Raw genomic sequence first — 26,191 nt, forward strand, 5'->3', positions numbered from 1 at the left:
GTTGCTGTTCCCGCCCCCTGCAGGTCGCCATTTTACTGAGAGGAGCCTAAATTCTAAAGGCCGCGGAGTCTGTAGGGGTGTTCTGAGCAGTGTGTCTCAGCGTTCCGAGGGGTGACAGGTGAGTAGCGGGCTGGAGGGACGGAACAGCGGCCTTCAAAGGCTGGCTCGATTTCCGGCCCGTCAGTGGACGGAAAACTGGAGAGTTATGGTGGCCGGTGGAAAGGGGTTGGGCTTCACTGTCGCCTCCCCGTCCTCTGTAGGACCCGGCAACCGGGAAACGAGAGGGGCAGGGTCGGCTTAGCCGCGTGACCCTCGGCCGGCTGAGAGGGAGCGGCCTGGCGGCCGGGGCCGAAAGCACCCTGCGGCCCGCCCGCTTGGTCTGCTTGGCCACGCGGCTTTTCTAAGTCGGTATCTTTAAGGACTCGCCGTGGTTTTCCCCCCATGGACATTGGGTAATTGGGGCAGGGGAAGGTGAGCATGGCCAGCAGCCCCTGGATTGGCTACGTCTTAGTCCGGAGAGTCTCCCTTAGATCTGAACCTTGGACCTCGCTCACTGGGAGAGGAAGACCAGGAAAGGGAAGAGAGAGGCCGGAGGAACACAGCGCCACCTGCTTACTTTAGGGTCTTGGAAGCCAGAAATATCTTCCTGCTCCCTATGTCTGGTTTCCTCCACTGTGACACTTGACTCCACACACACCCCTCTCACCCCAACAAAGGAATCCCAAGTGTTATCACCTAACAAGATTTTGAATGCTTCATTGCACTGGGCTGTTTTAAACCTATGAGTCTTGTACGAATAATTAATGCAGTCATTATTCTTTGATCATCTGATCCTTTATTTGCGTGCAGGAATTCTGTAAGGCCTCTGGAACTGGGGGGGGGGGCGGATGTGGGGAGGAGAATCTCCCTTCTGAGATCACTAGGACCTGGTTGAATGGGAGTTTGGCTGTCCTTGTTACATCCTTTTCTTGGTTAGCAGTTTAGAAGGAAAAAAACCATTGTTTCTGGAACAAGGATGACTCTTCCCTTTTGAACAACTTTTGTAGACTTCCAAGAATTGTTAACTATGTAAATCTGTTGCTATTTTGAAGTCTTTTACTCAAGTGACAAGCACACAATTAAAATAGATTCATCTGTAAAAAAGGAAAAAAGATAATAGTAGCTACTTGAGAGGCAGAGATAGGAGTGTCAATGTTTGAGCCCAGGCAAAAAGCTATCCAGACCTTATCTCAAAGAACAAATTGGGTGTAGTGGCCTTCTAGCTAGGAGGGAGGCAGATGGCAGTCAGCTGATGGCCTAGGCAAAAAGCAGGAAACCCTATCTTTAAAATGACTAAAGCAAAAATGATAGGTATTGTGGCTTATGTGGTAGAACATTTTGCTACTAGGCCCTGACTGAGTCCGAGCCCTTTATATATATATATATATATATATATATATATATATATATATATATATATATATATATATATATATTTAAAGCAAGCCAGGTACAGTGGCTCTGGCCTGCAATCCTAGCTACTTTAAGTGGGGTAGGGAATCTTGGGTGGGGTGGGGTATCTCAGTTTCAGGCCTCCCAGCCAGGGTAAAAAGATCCAGAGACTCAGTGGCTGGGTGTGGTGTCACCCACCTGTTATCCCAGGCTCTGAGTGAAGTACAATGATCTGGCACGTGGCTGCTATGCCAGCCACAAAAGGAAACACAGATGGGAGGATCACAGTCCAGGTGAGCCAAAATAACCGTAATGCATAATGTTGAACATTTTACTTAATTGTAACCTCAACTTTGAAAATTTCTTGGGTTCTTTTCTGGGTCTTGGTATTGTCTGCTAGCAGAAGACATAATGAATGTTTCTCTGTCTTAAGAACTTTGGTTCAGGGCTGGGATGTAGCTCAGTGGCAAAGCGCTTGCCTAGCAAGTGCAACGTCCTGGGTTCGATCCCCTGTACCAAAAAAAAAAAAAAGAAAAGACCAAAAAAAATACAGTTAAAAAAAAACCCAAACAAAAAGAACTTTGGTTCATAGAATATAAAATAAGATTCATGACTTAATTTCAGAGAGGTGTGTGCATGTGTATGTATGATACTGTGTGTGTGTGTGTATGTGTGTGTGTGTGTATTGTGGCATTGTTTCTGTATTTAACATGACTGAAGGCTACCACCATAGCATGGCCTTGAGGATGTTCCATTGCCCTTCTTGGATGCTGTAGTGGAAAATAGAATTTCTTGGCAGAGCATCAAAAGGCTTGGTTGTTTTTCCTTTGAATCCAAAGCATACTCTTTCCTTATTGGTCAAGCTGTAAGTAACATTGTTTAACTTTTTTTTTTTTTAATTGTCATAGGGCTTGAACTCTGGGTCTGGGTGCTTTCCCTGAGCTCTTCAGCTCAAGCCAAGTACACTAACACTTGAGCCACAGAACTACTTCCGGTTTTCTGGTGGTTAATTGGAGATAAGAGTCTCACAGACTTTCCTGCCCAGTCTGGCTTTGAACTGTGATCCTCAAATCTCAGCCTCCGGAGTAGCTAGGATTATAGGCATGAACCACGGGCGCCCAGCTTTAACTTTTTTTTTGTCTTGGAGCCATCTCTAATTGTAGCACATTTCATGTATGATTCTTTTATATCTCAGAAAAAACAAATAATTATGTCACTTGATTTTCTGTTCTTTCGAGTTGCAGAATTCCATTACAATGGGGAACGTTTTTGAAAAGCTGTTCAAAAGTCTCTTTGGGAAAAAAGAGATGCGGATTCTCATGGTAGGTTTGGATGCAGCAGGCAAGACTACCATCTTGTATAAACTGAAGCTGGGAGAGGTTGTAACCACCATCCCTACCATAGGTACGTGAACAGCCCTGAATACTGTCACTTTGCAGTGTAGTATGCTACAATTTTCTGTGCTTCTCATAACACTGGGCATTGCTTTTCAAAAATCTTGTTGGTACCAAGAGCAGAAACATTTGGGGATCCTAGTCAGGTTCTACGTATTTTCTTAATTGCCCTCTCTGCATCTGGCATATTCCTAGGTTTACAGGGAGTTATATAAACACAGGCTAGGCTAGCAAATTTAGTCCTGTTTGTTTGGCAAAGAAGAAAAAGTAACAATTAAAATGGTGGGGAGGGCTCTGCCCTCCCTGCCTGTGTCAGCCTATGTCCCAGCCTGAGGTGGGAGCTGGCACTGCCTCTCTGTCAGCCTCCATTCCAGCTGGCCTTCCTGTGGGTAGCTCTCTTGGTGGAGTGTGCTCTCATGTTTAAAGATGGAGTGAGTTCTCTTCACTCTGGCTTCAGCCAGCTACATGTGATGGTGTCCAAATGAAGAAACTTGACAAACTGGCATTATTTGTCTTATTGGGAATAGCGCTGTGTTTTGTAGGCTCCTGAAGGGCTTTGCAGAAGCAGTTTTGACAAAACTTAAGCCATGCCTTGTGAAACCCAAACTCCTGGTGCATTCCACAGGATGGCATGCGAACATCAGCCCTGAGTGTTGAATAGGTACACACAGAACCCAAAGGACTACCTTTCACCTTAGCACAACTTCAGAGGTGGCAACATTGGAGGAAGACAAAGAGCAGATGAAAATAGTCACATACATAATTTAAGAACTGTATTCTTCCAACATAAAAAAACAGCATGATTGCTTGGCTCTTTCTAATGGCATAAATAATATGTGCTGCCTTTAGCTTCATGCATGCATAAAAAAACAGATTTAAGAAACATTCTACTTTTAAGATATTGGTAGATATGTTTGTAAAATCATTTGTGGGCTCTTCTCCAGCTTCATGTTAGATAATAGGCTCAGTCCACTTTCTAGGTCATTTCCGCTGTGAAATGTTTTCATGCCTTCTTCCTTTGCCCCTTTGCCTTTGCCTAGTGAATGCTAGCATGTTCTTTTTTTTTTTTTTTTCTTTTTTGTCGTTGTAGTCGTGAACTCTGTGCCTGGGTGCTGTCTCTCAGCTCTTCAGCTCAAGTCTAGCACTGTACCACTTGAGCCACACACCACTTCTGGCTTTTTCTGTTTATGTGGTGCTAAGGAATTGAACCCAGGGCCTCATGCATGCAAGGCAAGCATTCTACTACTGAGCCACTTTCCAGCCCTGCTAGCATGTTCTTTTAGTCTCAGTTTAAACATTATTTCTCGGGGATGCCTTTCCTTGAGCCAGTTTCCCCCTACTTAAGTTTCCTCAGCAACCTGGTGTTCTTAGTAACTTCCAGCACGTTTGTAATTTCTTGTTCACTCTTTCTTCTTCCCAACAAGGTAAATAAGAACAGGAACCAGGGTTTTCCCATCTGTCTAGTAAAATGGCCCATGCAAGGTGAACAGAATCATCATACTGGGGAAGCTTGAGTCATGCCTGTCACTGTCCATGCCCTTGAGCATTCCCAGTTCTGTGGAAAGGCATCAGCAACTAGGACTCAGCAGAGATTTAGCAAGTGCTTATGCTGTGGTGCTTCCAGCCATTGACATCAGTGCTCCTTAAGGAAACAGACCAGCTAGAGAGAGAGAGACCCCACCTACTTCTGCCTGATCACAAGGCAGCCCACAGGAGTAGTGTCCCTGAGAAACAGTGCTTCAATGGAGACCCAGTGAATGGGCTGGCCTAGATAAAGCCATGATTGGTTTGGAAAGGGGCTCATACAGATCAACATCAACTTTTTCTCTTTTGGTCACTCATGGGGCAGGAACTCAGGGCCTGGGCACTGTCTCTGAGCTCTTTTTTGCTCCAGGCTAGTGCTCTTCTTTGGGCTCCATATCTAGATTTCTGGTAGTTAATTGGAGATAAGAGTCTCACAGACTTTCCTGCGGGCTGGCTTTGACCCATGATCTAAGCCACCAGTGCCTAGCTAACATCCAATTTTGATAACGGTACTATCCATTATATGGATGTGTGTGTGTGCGTGCATGTGTGTGTGTGCATGCACGCACACACTCACATGTACACATGCACTGGTCCTGGGGCTTGAAATCAGGACCTGGTGCTATCTCTGAGCTTTTCCACGCAATGCTGGTGCTCTACCACTTGAACCACAGTTCCACTTTCCAGCTTTTTTGGTGATTAGTTGAAGATAAGAGTCTCACGGACTTTTCCACTCTGGCTGTCTTCGAGCTGTGATCCTTGGATCTCAGCCTCCTGAGTAGCTAGGATTACAGACATGAGCCACCACTGCCCAGCTATATATGATTATATTTTAAAGTAATTTTCATGAATGGATAGTTATATGTTTTTAAATAATGCTCATACATCTTTCACAATTTTTGCAAATATATACTATTTTTTTTTTTTTTTTAATGTCAATCGTGGGCCTGAACTCTGGGCCTGGGCGCTGTCCCTTAGCTCTTCAGCACAAGACTAGCGCCCTACCACTTGAGCCAAAGCACCACTTCTGGCTTTTTCTGCTTAGGGGGTGCTGAGGAATCGAACCCAGGGCCTCATGCATGCAAGGCAAGCACTCTACCACTGAGCCACCTTCCCAGCCCCTATACTATATTTTCTTACACTAATTCCTGGACAAGGCTTGCTATGTTAAAACAAATGCTTACTTCTGGGCACTGGTAGCTCATGCCTGTAATCTTAACTACTGAGGATCTTGGTTTGAAGCTGGCCTGAGCAGGAAAGTTTGTGAGACTTTTATCTCCAGTTAACTACCTAAAAGCTAGAAGTGTTTGTGTGGCTCAAGTGATAGAGTGCTAACCTTGAGCCAAAAAAACTGACAGTGATAAAATCCTGAGTTTAGGCCCCAGTATGAGCAGCAACAACAACAAAACCAAACCAACAAATGTTTATCTCAGATGTGTATCCAAGTTGCCAGACTGTTCTCCAAAAGGTTGTGCCACTACTGCTAAAAAGTATCCATTTCTGGGGCTGGGAAAGTGGCTCAGTGGTAGAGTGCTTGCCTTGCATGCATGAGGCCTTGGGTTCGATTCCTCAGAACCACATTAGCAAAAAGAAAAGCCGGAAGTGGCGCTGTGGCTCAAGTGGTAGAGCGCTAGCCTTGAGCTGAAGAGCTGAGGGACAGCACCCAGGCCCAGAGTTCAGGCCCACGACCGGACCCCCCCCCCAAAAAAAAAGTACCCATTTCCTCTGTAAATTTAACCATCTGATGGGAAAAAACCCACTGATTTGAATTAGAATTTTCTTTATTGTGAGTGGATATATTCACATGTCCATTGGCCTTACTTATTGTTTCAGGGGTGGACATTGTGACTTGGTGCCATTGATTGGATGACTTTCTGTGCTGATTTGAAATTGTACTATGTTCTCACTGCTGTGTAGACCTCTTCCTGTTGTAGTCATCATCAGAACTCTATTCAAGTGTCACTAGGGCTTGGTCATAGCTTAGAAGTAATTCATTACTCATTTTCAGAAATTTCCTGGTTAGGCTGACTTGTTTATTTCTCCAGATTAAAGTTTGAAGTTTTTGCTAAATTCTCTTTTGCCACCATTGCTGTGGACTTGGAATGACACTGAATTTGTATACTTGTTTAGCATCAGTTTAGCTTTTTTCAGTGCAATGAGTGTCTCTTACCAAAACAAGGCATAACTAGAATTGAGATTTTTGAATGGCAACTGTGGGTCTTAGCAATCATATTCAGGACTTAGAAAAACCAAGCAAAGATTTCCCTAACTCTTTGCCTCCCAACCTCTTTTTCTTCCTTTTTTTTTTTTTTTTTAGATGGCAGTGGTCTTACTTAGTAGCCCAGACCAGCCTTCTGCCTTCACCCTCCCAGGAGCTGAGGTTACAGGTGTGAGCCACCATGCTCAACTCTTTTTTTGGTATTTATTATTATTTTAATTGTACTTCAGATGGTTGCCTGAGGACGGTTACAATTTAATATGTCCATTTATAAACTTTTAAAAATTTAAAATATTTTAATCAAATATGAATATTCAGAGAAGTGATGCATATTATGGTCACATATAATATATTTTTGTGGGCTGGGAAGGTGGCTCAGTGGTAGAGCACTTGCCTTGCATGCCTGAGGCCCTGGGTTCGATTCCCCAGCACCACATAAGCAAAAAGAAAAAAGCCGCAAGTGGCGCTATGGCTCAAGTGTAGAGTGCTAGCCTTGAGCTGAAGAGCTGAGGGACAGCGCCCAGGCCCAGAGTTCAGGCCCCACAACCGGACCCCCCCCAAAAAATATATATATATATTTTTGTATGTCTGTGGTACTAAGGATTAAACTTGGAGCCTTGTGCTTGCTAGGCTGATATTCTACCATTTGAACAATACTCTTGGCCCTTTTATATTTATTTTTCCAGCAGGGTCTTGTGATTTTGCCTGGGGCCAGCATTTGACTGTGATCCTCCTATCTATACCTCCTGTGTAGGTGAGATCACATGCATGCACCATTATACTTGGCTTGTCTGTAGAGATAGGACCTTGTTAACTTTTGACCCAGACTGCCTCAAACAGAAATTCTCCTACTCTCTGTCCAATTCCCAAGTCGTTGGGACTTCAGGTATGAGCCACACTTTGTGTTTCCCATTTAGCAAGTTGTCTAGCTAGCAGAGGAAGAGTAGCTTCAGAGGGATTAGTTACTTAAGGGCTAGAGATGGTCTTCTGCATAAGAGAATATTAGATATTTAGGAGGCTGAACTGATGAGGCTTGGTAGAGGGGCTTTGGGGTAAGAGTTGGAAGCATAGAATACCTCCAGGTTTCCATCTTGTAGAGTGTAATCAGTAAAGGAATGAATAGCAGAGGAGCAGGTTGAAGAGTGAGGATTTTTTTTGTGTGTGTGTCAGTTGTGAGGTTTGGATTCATGATCTGGGCACTGTCCCTGAGCTCTTTTTGCTCAAGACTAGCGCTCTTCAGTTTGAGCCATAGTGCTACTTTTGGTGCAGCTTATTGGAGATAAGTGTCTCATGGACTTTTCTGCCCAGGCTAGCTTCAAATTGTGATACTCAGATCTCAGCTTCCTGAGTAGATAGGATTATTGGCATGAGCCACCAGCACCTGCAAAGAGTGAGGATCATTTTTTTTTTTTTTTTTGGTCGGTCATGAGGCCTGAACTCTGGGCCTGGGCACTGTCCCCCAGCTCTGCATCTCAAGGCTAGTGCTCTACCACTTGAGCCACAGCACCACTTCTGGCTTTTTCTGCTTGTGTGGTTCTCAGGAACCAAACCCAGGGCCTCATGCATGGGAGGCAAGCACTCTACCACTGATCCACCTTCCCAGCCCCAAGAGTGAGGATCTTAAGATCCATTTTTTTTTTTTTTTGACAGATCACTGTATTTGGGGAACTGCCAGCTTAGGAGGGCCTGGTTGAAGGATATGTATATATCTGAGAATTGTTTGATCAGAAATGGCTATGATGCCTGGGGATAAGTGGGGTTGCTTAGGCAGGGGCCAGAAAGGAGAATGGTTAGAGAATGGAGATCCTGAGGATCCATCCTGAGGGTCATTTGAATATGGTGGAGCTTACAGAGATTGAGAAAGTGCAGCCATAGAGGTAGGAAGAACATGGGAAGTGGGGAGGTTTCAAAGAAGATGAGGGCAATAGTGTCAGGGTGTTGTCACATGAGGAAAGAGCTGAAAAGCATTGGGGGCTTCCCTGACATAGTGATGGTTGGCTGACCCCAGAGAAACCAGCTGCATTCCCTGGTAGATCAGAGCTAAAGTACTATGTATGGGGTTGGTGAATATAACTGACTTTGTAGAGCAGAAGAGGGTGGTAGTAGGTGAAGATGCAGATCAAGGAAGGAGGATTTTTTTGTTGTTGTTTTGGGTGTTTTGTTTTTTTTGTCAGTCATGGGGCCTGAACTCTGGGGCTGGGTGCTGTCCGTGAGCGCCTCAGCTCAAGGCTAGTGCCCTACCACTTGAGCCATACAACATCACTTGGCTTTTTCTGCTTATGTGGTGCTGAGGAATGGAACCCAGGGCCTCATGCGTGCAAGGCAAGCACTCTACCAGTGAGCCACTTTCCCAGCTCCTGTTTGTTTTTAAGATAAAAAAAGCCTAGGCATGCTATAAGGACATGATGTTTGGATGGGTGAGAAGTCAGCAATGAAAAGAGTTCCAGACAGTCTGGGTAGGGAATTGGCATTCAATAGCTGCCCCCCTTCCTTGCTCCAAGATGGAGCTAGAAAGGATTATGTGTGAAGATGTAGGTAGATTGTTTTGTTGTGCAGTGAGAAGCAGCAGTCACTTCCATGGATGTCTCCTCTTTGCTGTGGGGATTGGAGAGGAGAAATGGTTTGAGAAACTAGGCACAATAAAGGGCAGAGTAAGCCAGCATGTTGTCTTTGTAAGCTAGAGATCTTTGACTATCAAAGCGTTTTAGAAATGGTAGTTGAAGTTATTTTAAATTGTTCAACCAGTGAAGACAATTTTTCTCCCTTTTTTCTATTTAGGTTTCAATGTGGAGACTGTAGAATATAAAAATATCAGCTTCACAGTCTGGGATGTTGGTGGCCAGGACAAGATCAGGCCTCTGTGGCGACATTATTTCCAGAATACCCAAGGTAAGGACAGGAATGGTACATGTCAAATTGGTCCCCAGGTGGATGCACCTGGTGATGTCTGCTGCAGGTGCTTTATGGGAACTGTCAGTCATTCCTTCTATCTGCTGGACTCCTCACTTGATGGGGAAGTGTCTTGGAGATGTGGCCCTAGAAGAAGGACCACTTTAATTAACTCCTTAATCCAGAATGGGTATCACCATGAATTTCATGTTTTACTTCACTGAGAACTAACACATGCTTTAGATGAAGTACCAGTTTTTTGTTGTTGTTGTTGGTGGTGGTGGTGGTGGTGGTTATGGGGCTTAAAACTCAAGACCTGTGTGCTATCCCTGGCTAAACTCTTTTGCTCAAGGCTACCACTTTGAGCCACAGCTCCACCTCTGGGTTTCTGGTGGTTAATTGGAGATAAGAGTCTTATGGACTTTCCTACTCTGGCTGGCATTGAACTTTGATCCTCATATCTCAGTCTCCTGAGTAGTTAGGATTACAAGTATGAGCCACCAATGCCTGGCAAAGTACCAGTTTTTGAAGAATTTGAATTGAGTCAATATTTTTAAACCTGTTGAGAATATCTAAAACACCTCTAGAAAAAGGCTGAACCTAGAATCCAATTCTGGTATCTTGTTCCCTTATTCCCTTATTACCATGATTTGTTTTTATTGTTCAGTTAATTTTTGTTAAGTATCCCAGATCACTACTTATTCTCTTATTCCTGTTTTTTTTTGTTGTTGTTGTTTCTTTAGTTAGTTTTCAGATAGGGTCATGTGCTTTTTTTGAGGCTGGTATTGGATTTCCATCCGCTACACCTCCCACAAAGTTGGGGTTATAGGCATTCACTACTTGTTCTTTGCTTTTTTTTTTTATTGCCCTGGTTGGTCTTGAACTACATCTTCTTTTTTCTGTCCCCCCCAAGTACTGGAATTTAGAAGCATGGGCTACTGCGCTCAGTTCATGGTTTCTTAAAAGGACAAGTCTTCTTTTTTTTTTTTGTCGGTCGTGGGACTTGAACTCTGGGCCTGGGCGCTGTCCCTCAGCTCTTCAGTTCAAGGCAAGCGCTCTACCACTTGAGCTACAGCGCCACTTCCGGTTTTCTGGTGGTTTATTGGAGATAGGAGTCTCACGGACTCTCCTGCCCGGGCTGGCTTTGAACCGAGATCCTCAGATCTCAGCCTCCTGAGTAGCTAGGATTACAGGCGTGAGCCACCAGTGCCCGGCTTAAAAGGACAAGTCTTAATGCATTTGCCCATCAATGAACTGAATCTTCTTTATGGCTTTATTTGAGGTAAATGATACCTTACTGAATGTTGCCAACTACTAAGATACCTTGATTCTTTTTTATTCTTTTTTTTTTTTTTGCCAGTCCTGGGGACTGAACTCAGGGCCTGGACGATGCCCCTGAGCCTCTCTGTGCTCAAGTCTAACACTCTACCACTTGAGCCACAGCACCACTTCCAGCTTTTTCTGTGTATGTGGTACTGAGGAATCAAACCCAGGGCTTCATGCACATGAGGCAAGCACTCTACCACTAAGCCACATTCCCAGCCCAGACACCCTGATTCTCGTGCAGAATCTTCACATTATCTAAAATTACTCATTTTAGAGCTGACTTGTATGTGTTTTGCTGCTCTGGATCTTGGTTGCATGTATTAATGGTAAGGATTTACACATCTGTTGGTCTTCCTAGACCAAATACTCAAGGCAAGCATCCCTTTATTTCTTACGTCATTGTTTTAAATCTTACTTTAGGCATTTAACTCTATTTATAGTCATCTTTTCAGCCTATAGATATTAGAGTGCCTATCTTTAAAATAATGTAGCTTTAAAAGCCTTTCTTCATAGAAAATTTACAACAAATACAGAGGATATGACATACCCACATTTAACAGCATTTTTTTGTATGTTTTTTATTGTAAGAATACTGTACAGAGGGGTTACAGTTCCATGAGCAAGGTCATGAGTACATTTCCTATCGAGCATTGTTGCCTCCTCCTTTGTTTTTCCCCTACCATCCCTTCCCTCCCACCTCCACAACTACCCCCTAACCCGCCCCCCATTTACCAGCATTTTACCAGCCTATATGTAGTAGTGTCTTTTGCCCATTCAGCCTTTAGTGTTCATTTCTAATTGATGAGTTGTTGTTTTCCTTTCTTTCTCTCTCTCTCTCTCTCTCTTTCTCTCTCTCTCTCTTTCTCTTTCTTTCTTCCTCCCTCCCTCCCTCCCTCTCTCTTTCTCTTTTTCTCTCTCTTTCTTTCTCTCCTTTCTTTCTTTCTTTCTTTCTTTCTTTCTTTCTTTCTTTCTTTCTTTCTTTCTTTCTGTCTGTCTGTCTGTCTGTCTTTCTTTCTTTCTTTCTTTCTTCCTACCTTTCTTCCTTTCTTCCTTTCTTGCTAGGAGTTAACCCAGAACCTCATTCATGCTAGGCAAGCATTTTAACATTTTCAGTCCTTGCTTTTTAAAAAATATAATTTCCATTCAATTATAATACTTGAAAACTATATATATGTATACATATATATGTGTGTGTATACATATATATATATATATATATATATATATGTATACACACACATGTATGTATTTTTTTGGGGGGTGTTCAGTTGTGGAGTTTGAACTCAGGGCATGTGTACTGTCCTGGAGCTTTTTTGCTCAAAGCTAGTGTACTACCACTTTGAGCCACAGCTCCACTTCCAGTTTTCTGATGGTTAATTGGAGATAAGAGTCTTACGGACTTACCTGCCTGGGGCTGGGTTTGAATCTTGATTCTCAGATTTCAGCCTTTTACATAGCTAGGATACAGGCGTGAGCCATCAGTACTCAGCAATAATTCTTTTTTGCTGATACATGAGCCTTATTCAAATTCCCATGTTTGTATGGAATATAGTCTTTCTATGTTTGACTTGTTTGCATCAGGATCACAGTTCGTACATTGCATTCCATTCTGCACTTAGTCTTTTACTCTACAACAGTTCCTTACTCTCTTCCCTTTCCCTCTTTCCTTCTCCCTCTCCCTCCTCCCCCCCCCCTTGTTCTACCACTTGAGCCTCAGCTCCACTTCCAGTTTTTAGGTGGTTAATTGGAGATGAGTCTCATAGACTTCCTTGCCTGGCCTGGCTTCAAACTACAACCCTCAGATCTCTCAGCTTTCTGAGTAGCTTGAGGCATGAACCACCAGTGTGTGCCTTTTATTACTCTCTTCGTTACCACCATAATTTTTATTAGATGTTTACCTCATATTCTGGACCTGACTGATTATTTTGTTGTGATATCATTTAATTGATTATGTGTATATTTCCTATAAGCTGATATCATTTTATATAAAGGCTTGATTAGATTCAGACTCACTTGAGGGCAAAAATATTCCCTAAGTGTTCATTCTGTTATAGCATATCCTAACACAGACTTCAGTCATCAAGCTTAAGTAGATTTTCTTTATTTAAATTTCTTTTATTAAAGTACATACAATATAAATTTACCATTCTGCCCATTGTTAAGTGTGTAACTTAGTGGTGTTTGGGGTGAATTCCAATGGTGTAACTGCTTTGAACAACTAACTGTTTGACAAAATGAATGCCAGGAAGTGGAAACGTGTTTTGTTTGAAGGAAGTGGAGCCTAAGGGGAGAGTGTGTAGACAAATGGAGAGAGGAAGGGTGAATGGAGTCATAGCATTCAATGTACATATGTGTAACTTGAAAGGATAGGTGGCGTTGCAATAAATGGAGCCAGAATGATGGAAGGGGTGACAAGGATCAAGATGCATTGTACTCTTAAATTGACATGTTGAATGCAAACCTCTTTGTACAAAAAAAGAACTAAAGGAAAACATGTCTAGAAAATTAAAAAAAAAAACCAATTCACTGGTGTTAAATATATTCAACTATATTCAAATATATTGTAACCATCACCACTAGCCACTTCCAAAACTTGCTTATTACCCTCAGTGGGAACTCTGTACTTACTGAGCAGTAGCTGTATCCCTCCAACCCTTGTCCCCTAGGAAGCACTATGCTACTTTCTGTCTATAAACTGGCCTGTTCTGGATAATTCATACAAGTAGAGTCAATTTGTATTTGTCCCTTTGTGCTTGGCAGGTCTGGTGGAGGTGGTATCTGAATCCTTTCACTTCATTCATGTTGTAGCATGTTCAGAACTTCATTCTTTTTTTTTTTTTTTGGGTCCGGTTGTGGGGCCTGAACTCTGGGCCTGGGCGCTGTCCCTCAGCTCTTCAGTTCAAGGCTAGCGCTCTACCACTTGAGCCATAGTGCCACTTCCGGCTTTTTTCTTTTTGCTTATGTGGTGCTGAAGAATCGAACCCAGGGCCTCATGCATGCAAGGCAAGCACTCTACCACTGAGCCACCTTCCCACCCCAGAACTTCATTCTTTTTACTGCTGAATAATACTCAATTGTCTGGAGACAAGCCATTTTGTTTATCAGTTGGTGGGCACTTGGTTCTGTCTTTTGGCTTTTGTAATATTGCTGTGTGCATTCCTGTTTAGTATCTTTGTTTTCATTTCATTTTCATTGGGTGTAATCTAGGAGTAGAATTGGCTTTTTGGTTTTCTTTTTCTTTTTCTTTTTTTTTTTTTTGGGGTCTGGTCCTGGGCCCTGAACTCTGGGCCTGGGCACTGTCCTCAGCTCTTCAGCTCAAGGCTAGCGCTCTACCACTTGAGCCATAGCGCCACTTCCGGCTTTTTCCTTTTTGCTTATGTGGTGCTGAGGAATCAAACCCAGGGCCTCAGGCATGCAAGGCAAGCGCTCTACCACTGAGCCACCTTCCTAGCCCGGTTTTGTTTTTCTTTATTCTTGAAAAAATACATACAATTTACTATCATAACCATTTCTAAATGTGTAGTGGTAATAAAGCATTTACAGTATAGTACATCATGGCTGTCTTAGTCCATCTTTTTTTTTTTTTGGGTCCGGTCGTGGGGCCTGAACTCTGGGCCTGGGCACTGTCCTCAGCTCTTCAGCTCAAGGCTAGCGCTCTACCACTTGAGCCATAGCGCCACTTCCGGCTTTTTCCTTTTTGCTTATGTGGTGCTGAGGAATTGAACCCAGGGCCTCGAGCATGCAAGGCAAGCGCTCTACCACTGAGCCACCTTCCCAGCCCCCTTAGTCCATCTTAATAACTCTTTTTGTTGTTGTTGTTGTTGTTGTTGGTTGTGGGGCTTGAACTCAGGACCTAGGTAGGCACTGTCTCTGAGGTTTTTTTTGCTCAAGGTTAGCCTTCTACCACTTTGAGCCATAGTGTCACTTCCAGTTTCCTGGTGGTTAATTGGAGATAAGAGTCTCATGGACTTTTCTGCCCAGTCTGGCTTCAAACTGTGATCCTCAGATCTCTGCTTCCTGAGTAGCCAGCATCTGGCTTATCTTTGTAACTCTTTTTGTCTTGTGACATTGAAATCCTGTACCCTCTAAACAATGACTACCTAGATTGTGTTACATTTTTAAACAGCTCCCCTAGGTGAAGTTCCCCATTGCTCTCACCTCATAATTTCAGTGTCTACAAATGGACTGTTGCTAGGTCCATTACATCCTTGCAATTACCACAGTGATTTCTCTAGATCTTGTAAGTCCTACTGAACTGACTAGCTATAAGAATTTCCTCATCAGATACTTGATTTCCTTGGAATAGTTTGTAATAGGGAAGTCAGGAAAAATAGCACAGTCATACTGTTGTTGTTATCCCACAGTCATTGATTTGATAGCCTTCCACCTTCTGTGGTGATGATTAGGTTTTTCAATTTCATGTTTTTAGGTTTTGATGCTTAGCAAGTCCATTTGTTTTGAACTGGTACTTGCTGACTTGGCCAATCCCTTGCACTTGCTTATCTATAATCAAACTAGATTGTGTGGGTCTGAACCAGAACTCTGCTGTGAACTCTTGGGGAGAATTAGGTCATATTGCTTTTGTCTCTATTTCCTCATCTCACAATGGAGATGAAGCTTTCTGCCTGCATCAGGTGGCTGAGATGAGAGATTTGTGAAATGCTTAGTTCTGTGCTTGGGAGGTCTTGGCTCCAACTTGAAGTTTAACTTTGTTATCCTCTAGCAGGATTCCTTTTTCTACCCTGTCCAGATTCCAAGTTGAAGTGCCTTTTTTCTTCAATCTTACGTTGAAACAAATCCAATTTTACTCAAGTTCAGTTGCTATTGCTTCAATGGTAGGGAGCTGGCTGTATACTAAGACCTTGGGATAGATATTGTGGGCTTGTTATGAAATAGCAAAGGGAAATGCTTGAAAAGTAGACTTACCCCATGATTGGTAAGGGTGTGTTGTCCTGGCTTTTTATGCCAGTTTCACAAAGGTCAGGCTGTCTTCTATGTATATTTTTCATGAGTGTGTTGAGTACGATAGACATTATTGACTACTTTAGCTCTCTGTAAAGACATTTAACTGGAAATATGGTTTGGTGGTAGAGTGCTTGCCTAGCATGTGTGAAGCCCTGGGTTCGATTCCTCAGTACCACATACATACACAAAAAAGTCGGAAGTGGCGTTGTAGCTCAAGTGGTAGAGTGCTATCCTTGAGCAAAAGCAGTTCAGGGACAGTATCTAGGCCCTGCGTTCAAGCCCCAGGACTGGCCAAAAAGAAAAAAGAAAAAAAAAAGATGCTTAACTGTCTGAGTTTCACCTACACAGATGAATTTGAACTGTTTATGTGGTGTGTGTGTGTGTGTGTGTGTGTGTGTGTGTGTGTGTGTGTGTGTGTGTGTGTGTGTGTGTGTGTGTGTGTGTGTGTGTGTGTGTGTGTGTGTATGAATTTCACCTATACAGATGAATTTGAACTGTTTATGTGGTGTGTGTGTGTGTGTGTGTGTGTGTGTGTGTGTGTGTGTGTGTGTGTGTGTGTGTGTGTGTGTGTGTGTGTGTGTGTGTGTGTGTGTGTGTGTGTGTGTGTGTGTGTGTGTGTGTGTGTGTGTGTGTGTGTGTGTGTGTGGTTATGGGGCTTGAACTCTGGGCTTGGGTGCTATCCCTGCACTCTTCAGCTCAAGGCGAGCGCTCTACCACTTGAGCCACAGCAACACTTCTGGTTTTCTAGTGGTTTTATTGGAGATAAGAGTCTCACAGACTTTCTGCCCGGGCTGGCTTTGAACCCTGATCCTCAAATCTCAGCCTCCTAAGTAGCTAGGATTACAGGCCTGAGCCACCAGTGCCTGGCTGTGATTTTTTTTTTTTTTTTTAATCTGTTCTGGGCCTGAGCATTGTCCTAAACTTTTTTGCTCAAGGCTAGTGCTCTACCACTTTAAGCCACAGTGCCAATTTCTGGTTTTTAATTGGAGATAAGAGTCTCATGGCCTTTCTTGCCAGGGCTGGCTTTGAACCGCAATCCTCAGATCTCAGCCTCCTGAATAGATAGGATTACAGGTGTGAGCCACCAGCATCGGCTATGTGATTTTTTTTAGTGACATATTGTACAGAGTACATAAAAGTCCAATAGTTATCCTGTTGAACCGTTTTTTTCCTTGAATGTACTTTCATTAATATGTTGGATGATGATGTATGTATGTTGTTTAAAATTCAAAAACAAGGAGAATATACACAGAAAAGTCACTGTATCATTCCCATTTTCCTTCCATAAAGAACCCATAGAGAACCAGGTGTTTTTATATTTATTTATATTGCCAATACTGGGACTTGAACTCAGGACCTGGGTGCTGTCTCTTATCCCCTTATCTTTTTTGCTTGAGGTTAGTACAATTTTCCTGCCCAAGCTGGCAGCTTCCTGAGTAGCTAGGATTACAGGTGTGAGCCACTGGTGCCCTCAAGAACCCCTCCCCTCCCCTCCTCTCCCCTCCTCTCCCCCCTCCCCTCTTTCCCTCTTCTCTCCTCTCCTCTCCTCTCCTCTCCTCTCCTCTCCTCTCCTCTCCTCCCTTCTCCTCCCCTCCCCTCCCCTCCCCTCCCCTCCCCTCTCCTATCCTTTTGTCGCTCATGTGGCTTGAACTCTGGGCCTGGGAGCTGTCCCTGAGCTTTTTAGCTCAAAGCAAGCACTCTACCACTTGAGCCACAATGCCACTTCTGGTTTTCTGGTGGTTAATTGGAGATAAGAGTCTCACAGCCTTTCCTGCCAGGGCTGGCTTTGAACCCCAATCCTCAGATCTCAGTCTCCTGAGTAGCTAGGATTACAGGTGTGAGCCACCATGCCCGGCTTTATATAGCCCTTTTTAAAGAACACTGTAGTATATTTTTCATGTGTAAATGTGTCTTCTTAGATCATAAGTAGTCATGCTGAATTCTTAGGTAAGAATTGATATAAAAACAGGATTTAAAATAGGACCTAGTATGTCAATTTCTTCTTGGTTGCTTTTGCATTTGAGACTAAGAATATGCTTGAATGTCTAGATAACTTGTCTTGCATAGTTAGTACCCAGAGTCCAGAGCTACTAGTAGCATAGCAAACTTTGAGCTGTGAAAAGTTAGGAATGTTTTTTTTGTTTTTGGTCAGTCATGGGGCTTGAACTCTGGGCCTGGGCGCTATCCCTCAGCTCTTCAGCTCAAGGCGAGCGCTCTACCACTTGAGCTACAGCGCCACTTCCGGTTTTCTGGTGGTTTATTGGAGATAGGAGTCTCACGGTCTTTCCTTCCCCGGGCTGGCTTTGAACCGCGATTCTCAGATCTCAGCCTCCTGAGTAGCTAGGATTACAGGCGTGAGCCACCAGCGCCCGGCAAAAGTTAGGAATGTTTTTATTTTTTAAAATCTGTAATGAACCTGACAGGAATTTAATTCACACAAAGTACTAATATGAAGAAGCTGGGGGAGCTGCAGATACCGGTCAGGCAGGGACATACATGGGGGCTAGGCAGAGATTTAGCCTTGGTTTTCTCTCCTAGATTTATTTGTGACACCTCCTTGTCAAGAACCCAGAGGCCCATTCATCCCACTCTTTATCCCTTCTGCACTGCTCCCACAGGTTGCGTCTTACACTGGCACATATACTTCTCACGCAGGGATACCTCCTCGTCAGCCCACTGCATCTCCACTCCGGATGACGGTTCTGCTGATTCCTGTAGTTTCCCCACTGGTCCTCAGTCTCCTCATAGAGCTCTGTCAAAACACCTTGAACCTTTATACCAGAGCCTTTCTGATATCTGCAGACTGCTGTCAGTCCCTCACTGAGGCTTTTTCTCCAAATCAAGTCACCCTGGTTATGTAGGTTACCTTCATAGGACCTGGTTTCTGATCTATTTGCTATCCTGGTAGCTCTTTGAGTCCCTCCAGGTTGCTGTGTCTTAGACTGTGGGGTCCTTTGGTGACTGTAAAGTTCCCAGGATATTCTTCCTAATGTCTAAAAAAAGCCTGCTTTTTATCACCCTTATCCCAGAAATTGAGCTACTGTGACTGTTGGTAAGTCAGTGCAGGATCAAGTGAGTTCTTCTAGCAGCCACTTCACATGTTAGGTTTTAACATCAAGTTAAAATAGTTCTTGTCATGTGCACTACAGCAGAGCAAGTCTTCCCATCCTGCTTTCATAGTAGTGTGTTGACTTTGGGTCCTCCTCTGGAGGTTCTTCTGGCCCTGTTTCTTCCTCCAATCAGAGTATTAGTGGCTAATGTGTAGGTTTCGGTCCCTTCACTTAGGTGCTATGAAGACTTCTGACCCTCTTGTCTGGAGTTGGTTCAGATCTTACAGGTTAAGGACACATTTGTGTACAAGAGTTTCTCAGTCACCAGCTATAGCAAGTTGAGGGTCCCCAAGCCACCCTTCCTTCTGACTAAGTTGGCTATAGATGTGGTGGTTTTCCATACCTCTGTTGTTCGGGATGGTTTTGTTTTGAATGACATCGAGCTCAGGAAAATGCTTATACTTAAAGAGTTTTATTAGTGCAAAAAGAGCCAGTCAAAAGGAGAGGTGTTTGCCAGGCTCAGCCAGAAGGCTGAGATCTGAGGATCATGGTATGAAACTAGCCCAGGCAGGAAAGTCTAATAAACTACTCAAAAACGACTGGAAGTGGCGCTGTGGCTCCAGTGTAGAGCAATAGTCTTAAGCCAAAGAAGCTCAGGGATAGTGCCCTGAGTTAAAAAAAAAAAAAAAAGAAAAAAAAAGAAGAGGCACATAGACCTAGGCAAGTACTAAACACCAAGCTTCTATTGCCCACTCCCTGATGAGTCAGGATGATTTGCTGCAGTACTGCTGGAGAGTATGCCTGAACTTCACTGTATGGTTTTTATAGGGGCTTGTTTACAGATACATGATGGGTTCATTGGCCATGTGAGTCCCTGCTCCCCTGCCCCTCTCCAATTCAATTTTATTAGCACTAACTAGCATAAGCCACCAGATGGGAGCCCACCATGATCACAGACACTCCTCTCTGAAAATTCTGGGGACAAAGGATTGTTTTCCCTTTCCCTTTTTCTACTTTTTTCTTTCTGTGATCTCTCCTCCCTCCCCCACCCCTCATGCAGGCCAGGGAAGAGCTCTACTCTCTCTGGACCAGGCTCCTGGTCCTACATTTTGTTTTTGGAATAGGATCTTGTTAACTTTGCCCATTATGGTCTCCTCAAGCACTCTTGTTTCCCAACTAGGTAGGATTACAGGTATGTACCACCACAAGGGGCCCCAGATTCTTTACTATAGAGATGCATGTGACAATATAGACATTCCTCTGAGCCCTTGGAAATAAGAACAGAATCTTTTTTTTTTTTTTTTTGTCAGTCATGGGGCTTGACCTTAGGCCTGGGCGCTGTCTCTCAGCTCCTCAGCTCAAGACAAGCACTCTACCACTTGCCACAGTGCCACTTCTGGTTTTCTGGTGTTTTATTGGAGATAAGAGTCTCACTGACTTTACTGCCCAGGCTGGTTTTGAACCATGATCTTCAGATCTCAGCTTCCTTGTAGCTAGGACTACAGGCGTGAGCCAACTGTTAAGAATGGAATCTTAAACATTGCCCCTCTTGAACCCAGTGGACCATACTGAGAGGCTTTTCATATGGCTTCTTAGAATATCCAGCAACAGCAAACGTGTTCACTTTTATCTTGGCTATCCCTCTTTCTTCATTTTACTCCTTCCTTTTTCTCCTTCCTTCCTCCTAGGGTTTCCTTCCCAGATAAAATACCTGCCCCCAGGCCTTCCTTTGTGTCAAGCTTTGTTTTAGGGGACCTGCTCTGAAATGACATTTTTTTCCCCTGCTGTAGAAATTAGGTGACTAAGACCGGAGCCCTATGAGCCCTATGTCTTACTATATATTGTTGTCAGCCTGGTGAAGGGCTATGCCTAGAAAGGAATGGAGTGGCACGCAGCAAGGTTCCTAAGTCAGGGTGTGCTGTGTCCTCAACAATTGATTGCGTTTTTGAAAGCACACGTGTGCAGGGCAGAGAGGGAGGAGCAGTATGACCAGATAAACAGCTGTGCTGCCCTGTGGATGTCACTCATATGCTGGGGGTTTCTTTGCAGGTCTGATTTTTGTGGTTGACAGTAATGACAGAGAACGGGTCAATGAGGCCCGGGAAGAACTAACCAGGATGTTGGCAGAAGATGAGCTCCGAGATGCAGTCTTATTGGTGTTCGTAAATAAACAGGTATGTCTGAATACTGAGACACGTCTGTCTCCCTTAGATCAATCCTATGTCCTTTTTTAGGATGTCATTCATTCAATCAGTAAATACTGAGTAGACACTAGGTTCTAGGCTTTGATTCAGGTGTCAGGTGCACAGAAAAGGGAGATTGACAGAAGGTCTTGTGTTGGAGTCGCTTACATGTGGTGGATTGAGGTATTATAGGTCGGGTGGTGAGTGAGGAGGAATGCAGAGCAGAGTGGCTCAGATGACATCTGAGTTCTAGGGACAGTCTCAATGGGAGGGTTCAGATGGGCCCGTTGTAAAGCAGTGACAGCTGCCCAGCCTCAGGTTCTCATCTGAACTGAGCTCGACAGAGAAGGCAGAAGCGTGCTAGCCAGGGGTGACGGCTGCCGCAGTGTTGTGTTTCCTTCTTCAAGAATGCATTTGTTACATAATTGATATCATATTGTTATGACATGGTTGTGGCCTGTTTTGTCACTTCAGCTTTATTAAACATGTGTTCTCTTGTCATCCCATTCATGGTAATCATGATTTTCCAGGGTGTACTCAGCTGTTACCCTGCTACTTGTGATGGATGTCAGGCAGTTTCACCAGTGAACATAACGGACTTTTAAAAAGAAAAGAATGAGGGCTGCGAATGTGGCTTAGTGGTAGAGTGCTTTCCTAGCATGCAGAAAGCCTTGGGTTTGATTCCTCTGTTTATGTGGATAAACAGAAAAAGCCAGAAGTGATGCCGTGGATCAAGTGGTAGAGTGCTATCCTTGAGCAAAAAAAGCTCAAGGGCAGTGCTCAGGCCCTGAGCTCCAGGACTGGCAAAAAAAAAAAAGGAAAGAATGAGTTTGTTTTTAATGGTAAAAACAACAAATTCAAGGTGTAAATCTGAGATGCGATTCAGAATATCAGGCGAAATGTTCCAGTTCTGTTTAGAATAAAACACTGAAATTTCTTATGGAAAGAGATTGAGTTTTCTATATTGATAGAAAATTATGGTTGTGTTACATTTAAATTCCAGAGATCAAATTATGCATTCAGTTTTGTTGTTTTGTTTTAGTTTTCTTATTTTGGTACTGGGAACCCGAACCCAGGACATTGCATTTACTAGGCAAGCGCTTTGTCACTGAACTACATCCTAGCCTGTTATACATTTGGTCTTGCAACCTGTTTTATTACTTAGCTTGTCTTTGATATCCTTCCATAGCAGTACCTCTAGATCATCCTTGTTCTTCATTGCTCATGTATTTAGATTTAGTTTGAGCTTACTGGGTGCCACGTTACATCAGACAACTTTTTAAATGTGTTCACATGTGGTGGGTCCTATATTAAAAAGGCAGAGCAGGCAGGAGGAGAGGCAACAGGGTCTTGGGACCTGGAGGATCTTGCAAGCCATCAAAAGGGCCTAGGCTTTTCCTGGTAAAAGGAGCTGTGGCCCAGTTTTGGTAGAAGAATGATTTAATCTGATTTTCTCTGACTCTTGGGTTGAGAACAAGCTTTTAGGAGCCAGAGCAGAAGCAGGGAGACCAATCAGGAAGCATTTTTGGTAAGCCAGGTAAAAAAGCTTAGTAAGGCTGGATTGATGGTGGTAGGAGTGGAAGCGGTAGGAAGTGGTCAGATTTTGCAGGTATTTTGGAATTTTCAGACCTGAGAGAAAGTAAATGATGGTTTCAAGGTTTGGGGTCTGTAAAGAGAAGGCTGTGGGGTAGGGTACATTTAAGAGGAAGAGCCTATTCCATTGCGTGGACACAGCATGGTAAACTGATTGTGTGCATTCTCTTTCAAGGATCTTCCCAATGCAATGAATGCAGCAGAGATAACGGACAAGCTCGGCTTACATTCCCTTCGCCAGAGAAACTGGTACATTCAGGCCACCTGTGCCACCAGTGGAGATGGGCTTTACGAAGGCCTAGACTGGCTCTCCAACCAGCTCAAAAACCAGAAGTGATGGGAAGCAATCCATTCTCTGTGCATTGTGGCAAAACCAGCTGGCCTCTTCTGTGTGCATGTGTGCGTGGGAGGAGCCGTGGGGCTGGGCGTGGGGGCAGCTTTCTCACACCGTGCCTTATACACACTTTATAAGAAAATCCAGTATTTTCAGCCAACCAGTGTTACATTTTAAACACTACCCTCCATTTCAGTAGCTTCAGTGGTCATTTCTGCAGAGGACTCCTTGGTACATGATAACCAGAGGACCTTCAGGATAGAAAGGAAGAGAGCAGGAGCATGAGATACTGAGTCTAGCATGTCTGCATACCTGGAATCCCATTAGACTTTGGTGTCTTTTTGTAAAAACGGAGGAATGAATCATCAGTTCTTTCCTGTTATGCCAAAGCTAGCTGCTCACACCTTTCAGCGCTTTAAAGCAGGCTCCAGGAGTAAAGGTACTTGTTCACTCCAGGTGGCAGAGGCTCCCTCTGGAACCTTTCTCTTAAGTTCTGCTTCAGCCCAGGCTTCCAGGTTTAACATGCTCTTTTTTTTTTTTTTTTTGGTCAAAGAAATCAGTGATCTTTTTTCATTAGAGTATCAAGACTGTAACACTAGATGTTTCTAGCCCCTACCTTACTTGCCATGTGGAGATTCTGGGGCCCCAGGTCCACAGTGGAAGTGGGGTTGGGTAGAGGAAGCAAGGTGAGGTTGCTTTTGTGTTCTGATATCACCATCTCGGGTCTCAGGCCCCGCTGAGACTGCTGCCTCCACTTCCCTCCTCTGTGCTGAATGTTAAAGCAGGAAGCTGGAGGCTCTCCGTAGTTCCTGGCTCCTGGGCGGAGTCATAGGCAGTGTACAGCTGTCTTAAGGCTAGTTTCTGTTCCCAGAACCATGTAACTAAGAGTTCGAGCGACTCAACTAGTTAATTTGGGGTGGGGGAGGGGTGAAGTTCCTGGTAACCCCCTGGCATTGCCTGGTATTGTTGGTGCTAAATGTTGCTATGAAAATCATCTCTTGTCTAGATCACTCCCTCTGGTATTTACTCCTCTCCCGGAGGCAGTAACATCCTAGGAACTGTTGGCAAATGTGTTCAGTGTTGTCCTTCAAGTACTACTAATAGCATGTCCTGGAGCTGATCAAGTGTCTTGGTCCAGACAAGTGTTAGCCACTTTGCTAAGCACCTCCGTGTTTAACCTTTTAAAATTCCTTTTGTAAAAAAAAAAAAAAAAATCTTGATTCCAGTTCTATTAGAGGGGAACATAAGGTGAATTCCAATGAAAGGAAGCCTTGTTTAGTGATTCCAGTGAATTATACTAGGAAACAGTCTCAGGCCATGACAAATGAGGGGTGTGATATTTTTCTTTTAAGATGTTAACCTGAAAGACTGTTTATTTCAATACTGGCAGCTAAGAGGAGGTTTGAGTTTTACCCACAGAACACTTCCTGAGAACTGTTTAGCCTGTGTGCCTCCAGCTGCCAGCGTCTGTCTCTTACACTCGTGTATTGATGCTTAGTACAGTGCACCTGGCATGATGCTGGGCCTCATTAACACTTGCTGATTGATTGCATAATAAAGAACTGCTTTGGAAGGAGGAAAGGACAGTCATATGCATCTGAATGTCTTGAACTGCTTTCACTCTCTTTCCATTTGGACTTGCTCTTGAATACTCCCTGGGCTCAGACCAGAGATACTGTGGATATGCTTTCCCACCCTTAGGACCTAGCAGTGCTCTAGTATTTTATTCCCACCTCTCACTGTGACTTTGGAGTAGGGGAATCGAGGGTGAGTGTAAGTAGGGACAGTTCAGGGTAGTGGCTTTGAGCCAAGACTTGGGTCCCTGAAAGTCATGTTTAGCATTCTATTGTCTACTCTCTGCCTGAGCTTCAGTGTACTTACTTAACCAGTGTACTGGTCATCGAGATACTAAAACCTTTGCCCCATAGGGTTGCCTAGGGTTCAATGCCAAGTGCCTTTGCATATGTTGCATTGCTGTTTTCCTGGGGGCTTCAAAGAGTCCCAGTGTCAGTCAGCATTGTAGTAAAGTAATGTTCACCCAGTGCTGCTAAAAGCTCTGTCCTTTCTAATCATTCAAAGTGCAGTAAAGCCAGCTGGGATGCTTGTGGAAAAAGCATATTGCTAGGTGCTACTTTTGTGTGTGTGCGTGCTGGTCCTGGAGCTTGAACTCAGCGCCTAGGCACTGTCTGTGGTTTTTTGTTGTTGTTGTTGTTTGTTTTGTTTTTGTTGTTAATTGGAGATAAAAAGTCTCATGTCCTTTGCTGCTCTGGCTGGCTTTGAACTGCAGTCCTCAGACTTAGCCCCCCCCTTCCCCCCCCCCCCAGTAGCTAGGGATTATGTACATGAGCTGCCTACATCTGGCTTCCTTTTTTTTTTTTTTTTTTTTTCAATTTCCATTCCTACCAAAAAAAAGCTCTTACAACTTTTTTCATTCATACTCCCCCTAAACTCCTGGTGACCACTGATTTGCCTCCTCTTTATGTAGAATGGTCTGCTTTGCACAGGAGAGGAGCCAGAATGCTTTAGAAGTGCTTTAGGAGTGCTCACGAGGGGTTGGAAGTAGGGCTCAGTTGGTAGAGTGATAGCCAGAGAGTGAAAGCATTAGGTGCCAAGTTCAAGTCCCAGTCTCAGATTTAGAAAAAAAAAAGTGCTCACGTGCTATAGGCCAGACCATAACATCAGTCCTGAGACTAGTGAGCTGGGCCCCAGGAAAGACTTTCATGGTTAGGTGGCCATGGGCTTTGCCCCCTGGAGAGGGGAAGGGATACCACTACCAGCTATGGTGGCAGCAGGTGTTAAGGGGTACGTGGGATCCAGCCTGCAGCTTTGCCCAGTTTCTGCCGTGCTTCTTAGCCTATGATTCTCCACTTCCCAGGCTAGAAACAAGTCTCCAACAAGTCTCCAAAGACCTGAGTCCCAGGTCTTTGAGAATGGCCAGAAAGGGTTAAGGTGGGGTGTGGATGGAACTCTGAGTCAGTTTTATATTTTGCAGAGCATGCAATTTGGTTTATTACACCAGATGCCCCAACAGGGTGGAGGAAACTGCTATGTATTGCTCAGGAGAAAGCACATAGTCGGAGTTGAAAGTAGGTTCCCCTGTGAGACCTTTCATTTGCCTGGTGTCCTTCACAGGGAGGAAGTCCACCAGTACATAGGAAATCTGCCCATATGCTGTGAAGAAGTATTTTTTCTTTTCACACAAAATTTTTATAAACCCCTTTTGTTACTGGCTTACTTGAGATGTGATTCCTTTATCATATAGCTGACCCATGAAGATATGCAAT

General features: G+C 43.9%; 1 protein-coding gene across 1 annotated transcript; it reads left to right on the forward strand.

Moving 5' to 3' along the window:
• LOC138830849 (ADP-ribosylation factor 2) lies at positions 1–26,191 on the forward strand. The gene is made up of 5 exons (XM_070027665.1): positions 1–118; positions 2,676–2,835; positions 9,346–9,456; positions 20,847–20,971; positions 22,749–26,191. The coding sequence occupies exons 2-5, from the start codon at positions 2,688–2,690 to the stop codon at positions 22,908–22,910; spliced, it is 546 nt and encodes a 181-aa protein (XP_069883766.1). The 5' UTR covers positions 1–118; positions 2,676–2,687; the 3' UTR covers positions 22,911–26,191.

This window comes from Dipodomys merriami, unplaced genomic scaffold, assembly GCF_024711535.1.
Source record: "Dipodomys merriami isolate MVZ:Mamm:240054 unplaced genomic scaffold, mDipMer1.0.p SCAF_19, whole genome shotgun sequence".
NCBI lineage: Eukaryota > Metazoa > Chordata > Mammalia > Rodentia > Heteromyidae > Dipodomys > Dipodomys merriami.

Excerpts from the sequence above, each read along its gene's own strand:
- LOC138830849 (XM_070027665.1), top strand. The coding sequence starts at position 2,688 with ATGGGGAACGTTTTTGAAAAGCTGTTCAAAAGTCTCTTTGGGAAAAAA. Across the intron at positions 2,836-9,345 it reads AACCACCATCCCTACCATAG|GTTTCAATGTGGAGACTGTA; the intron begins GTACGTGAACAG and ends TTTTCTATTTAG. Across the intron at positions 9,457-20,846 it reads TTATTTCCAGAATACCCAAG|GTCTGATTTTTGTGGTTGAC; the intron begins GTAAGGACAGGA and ends GTTTCTTTGCAG.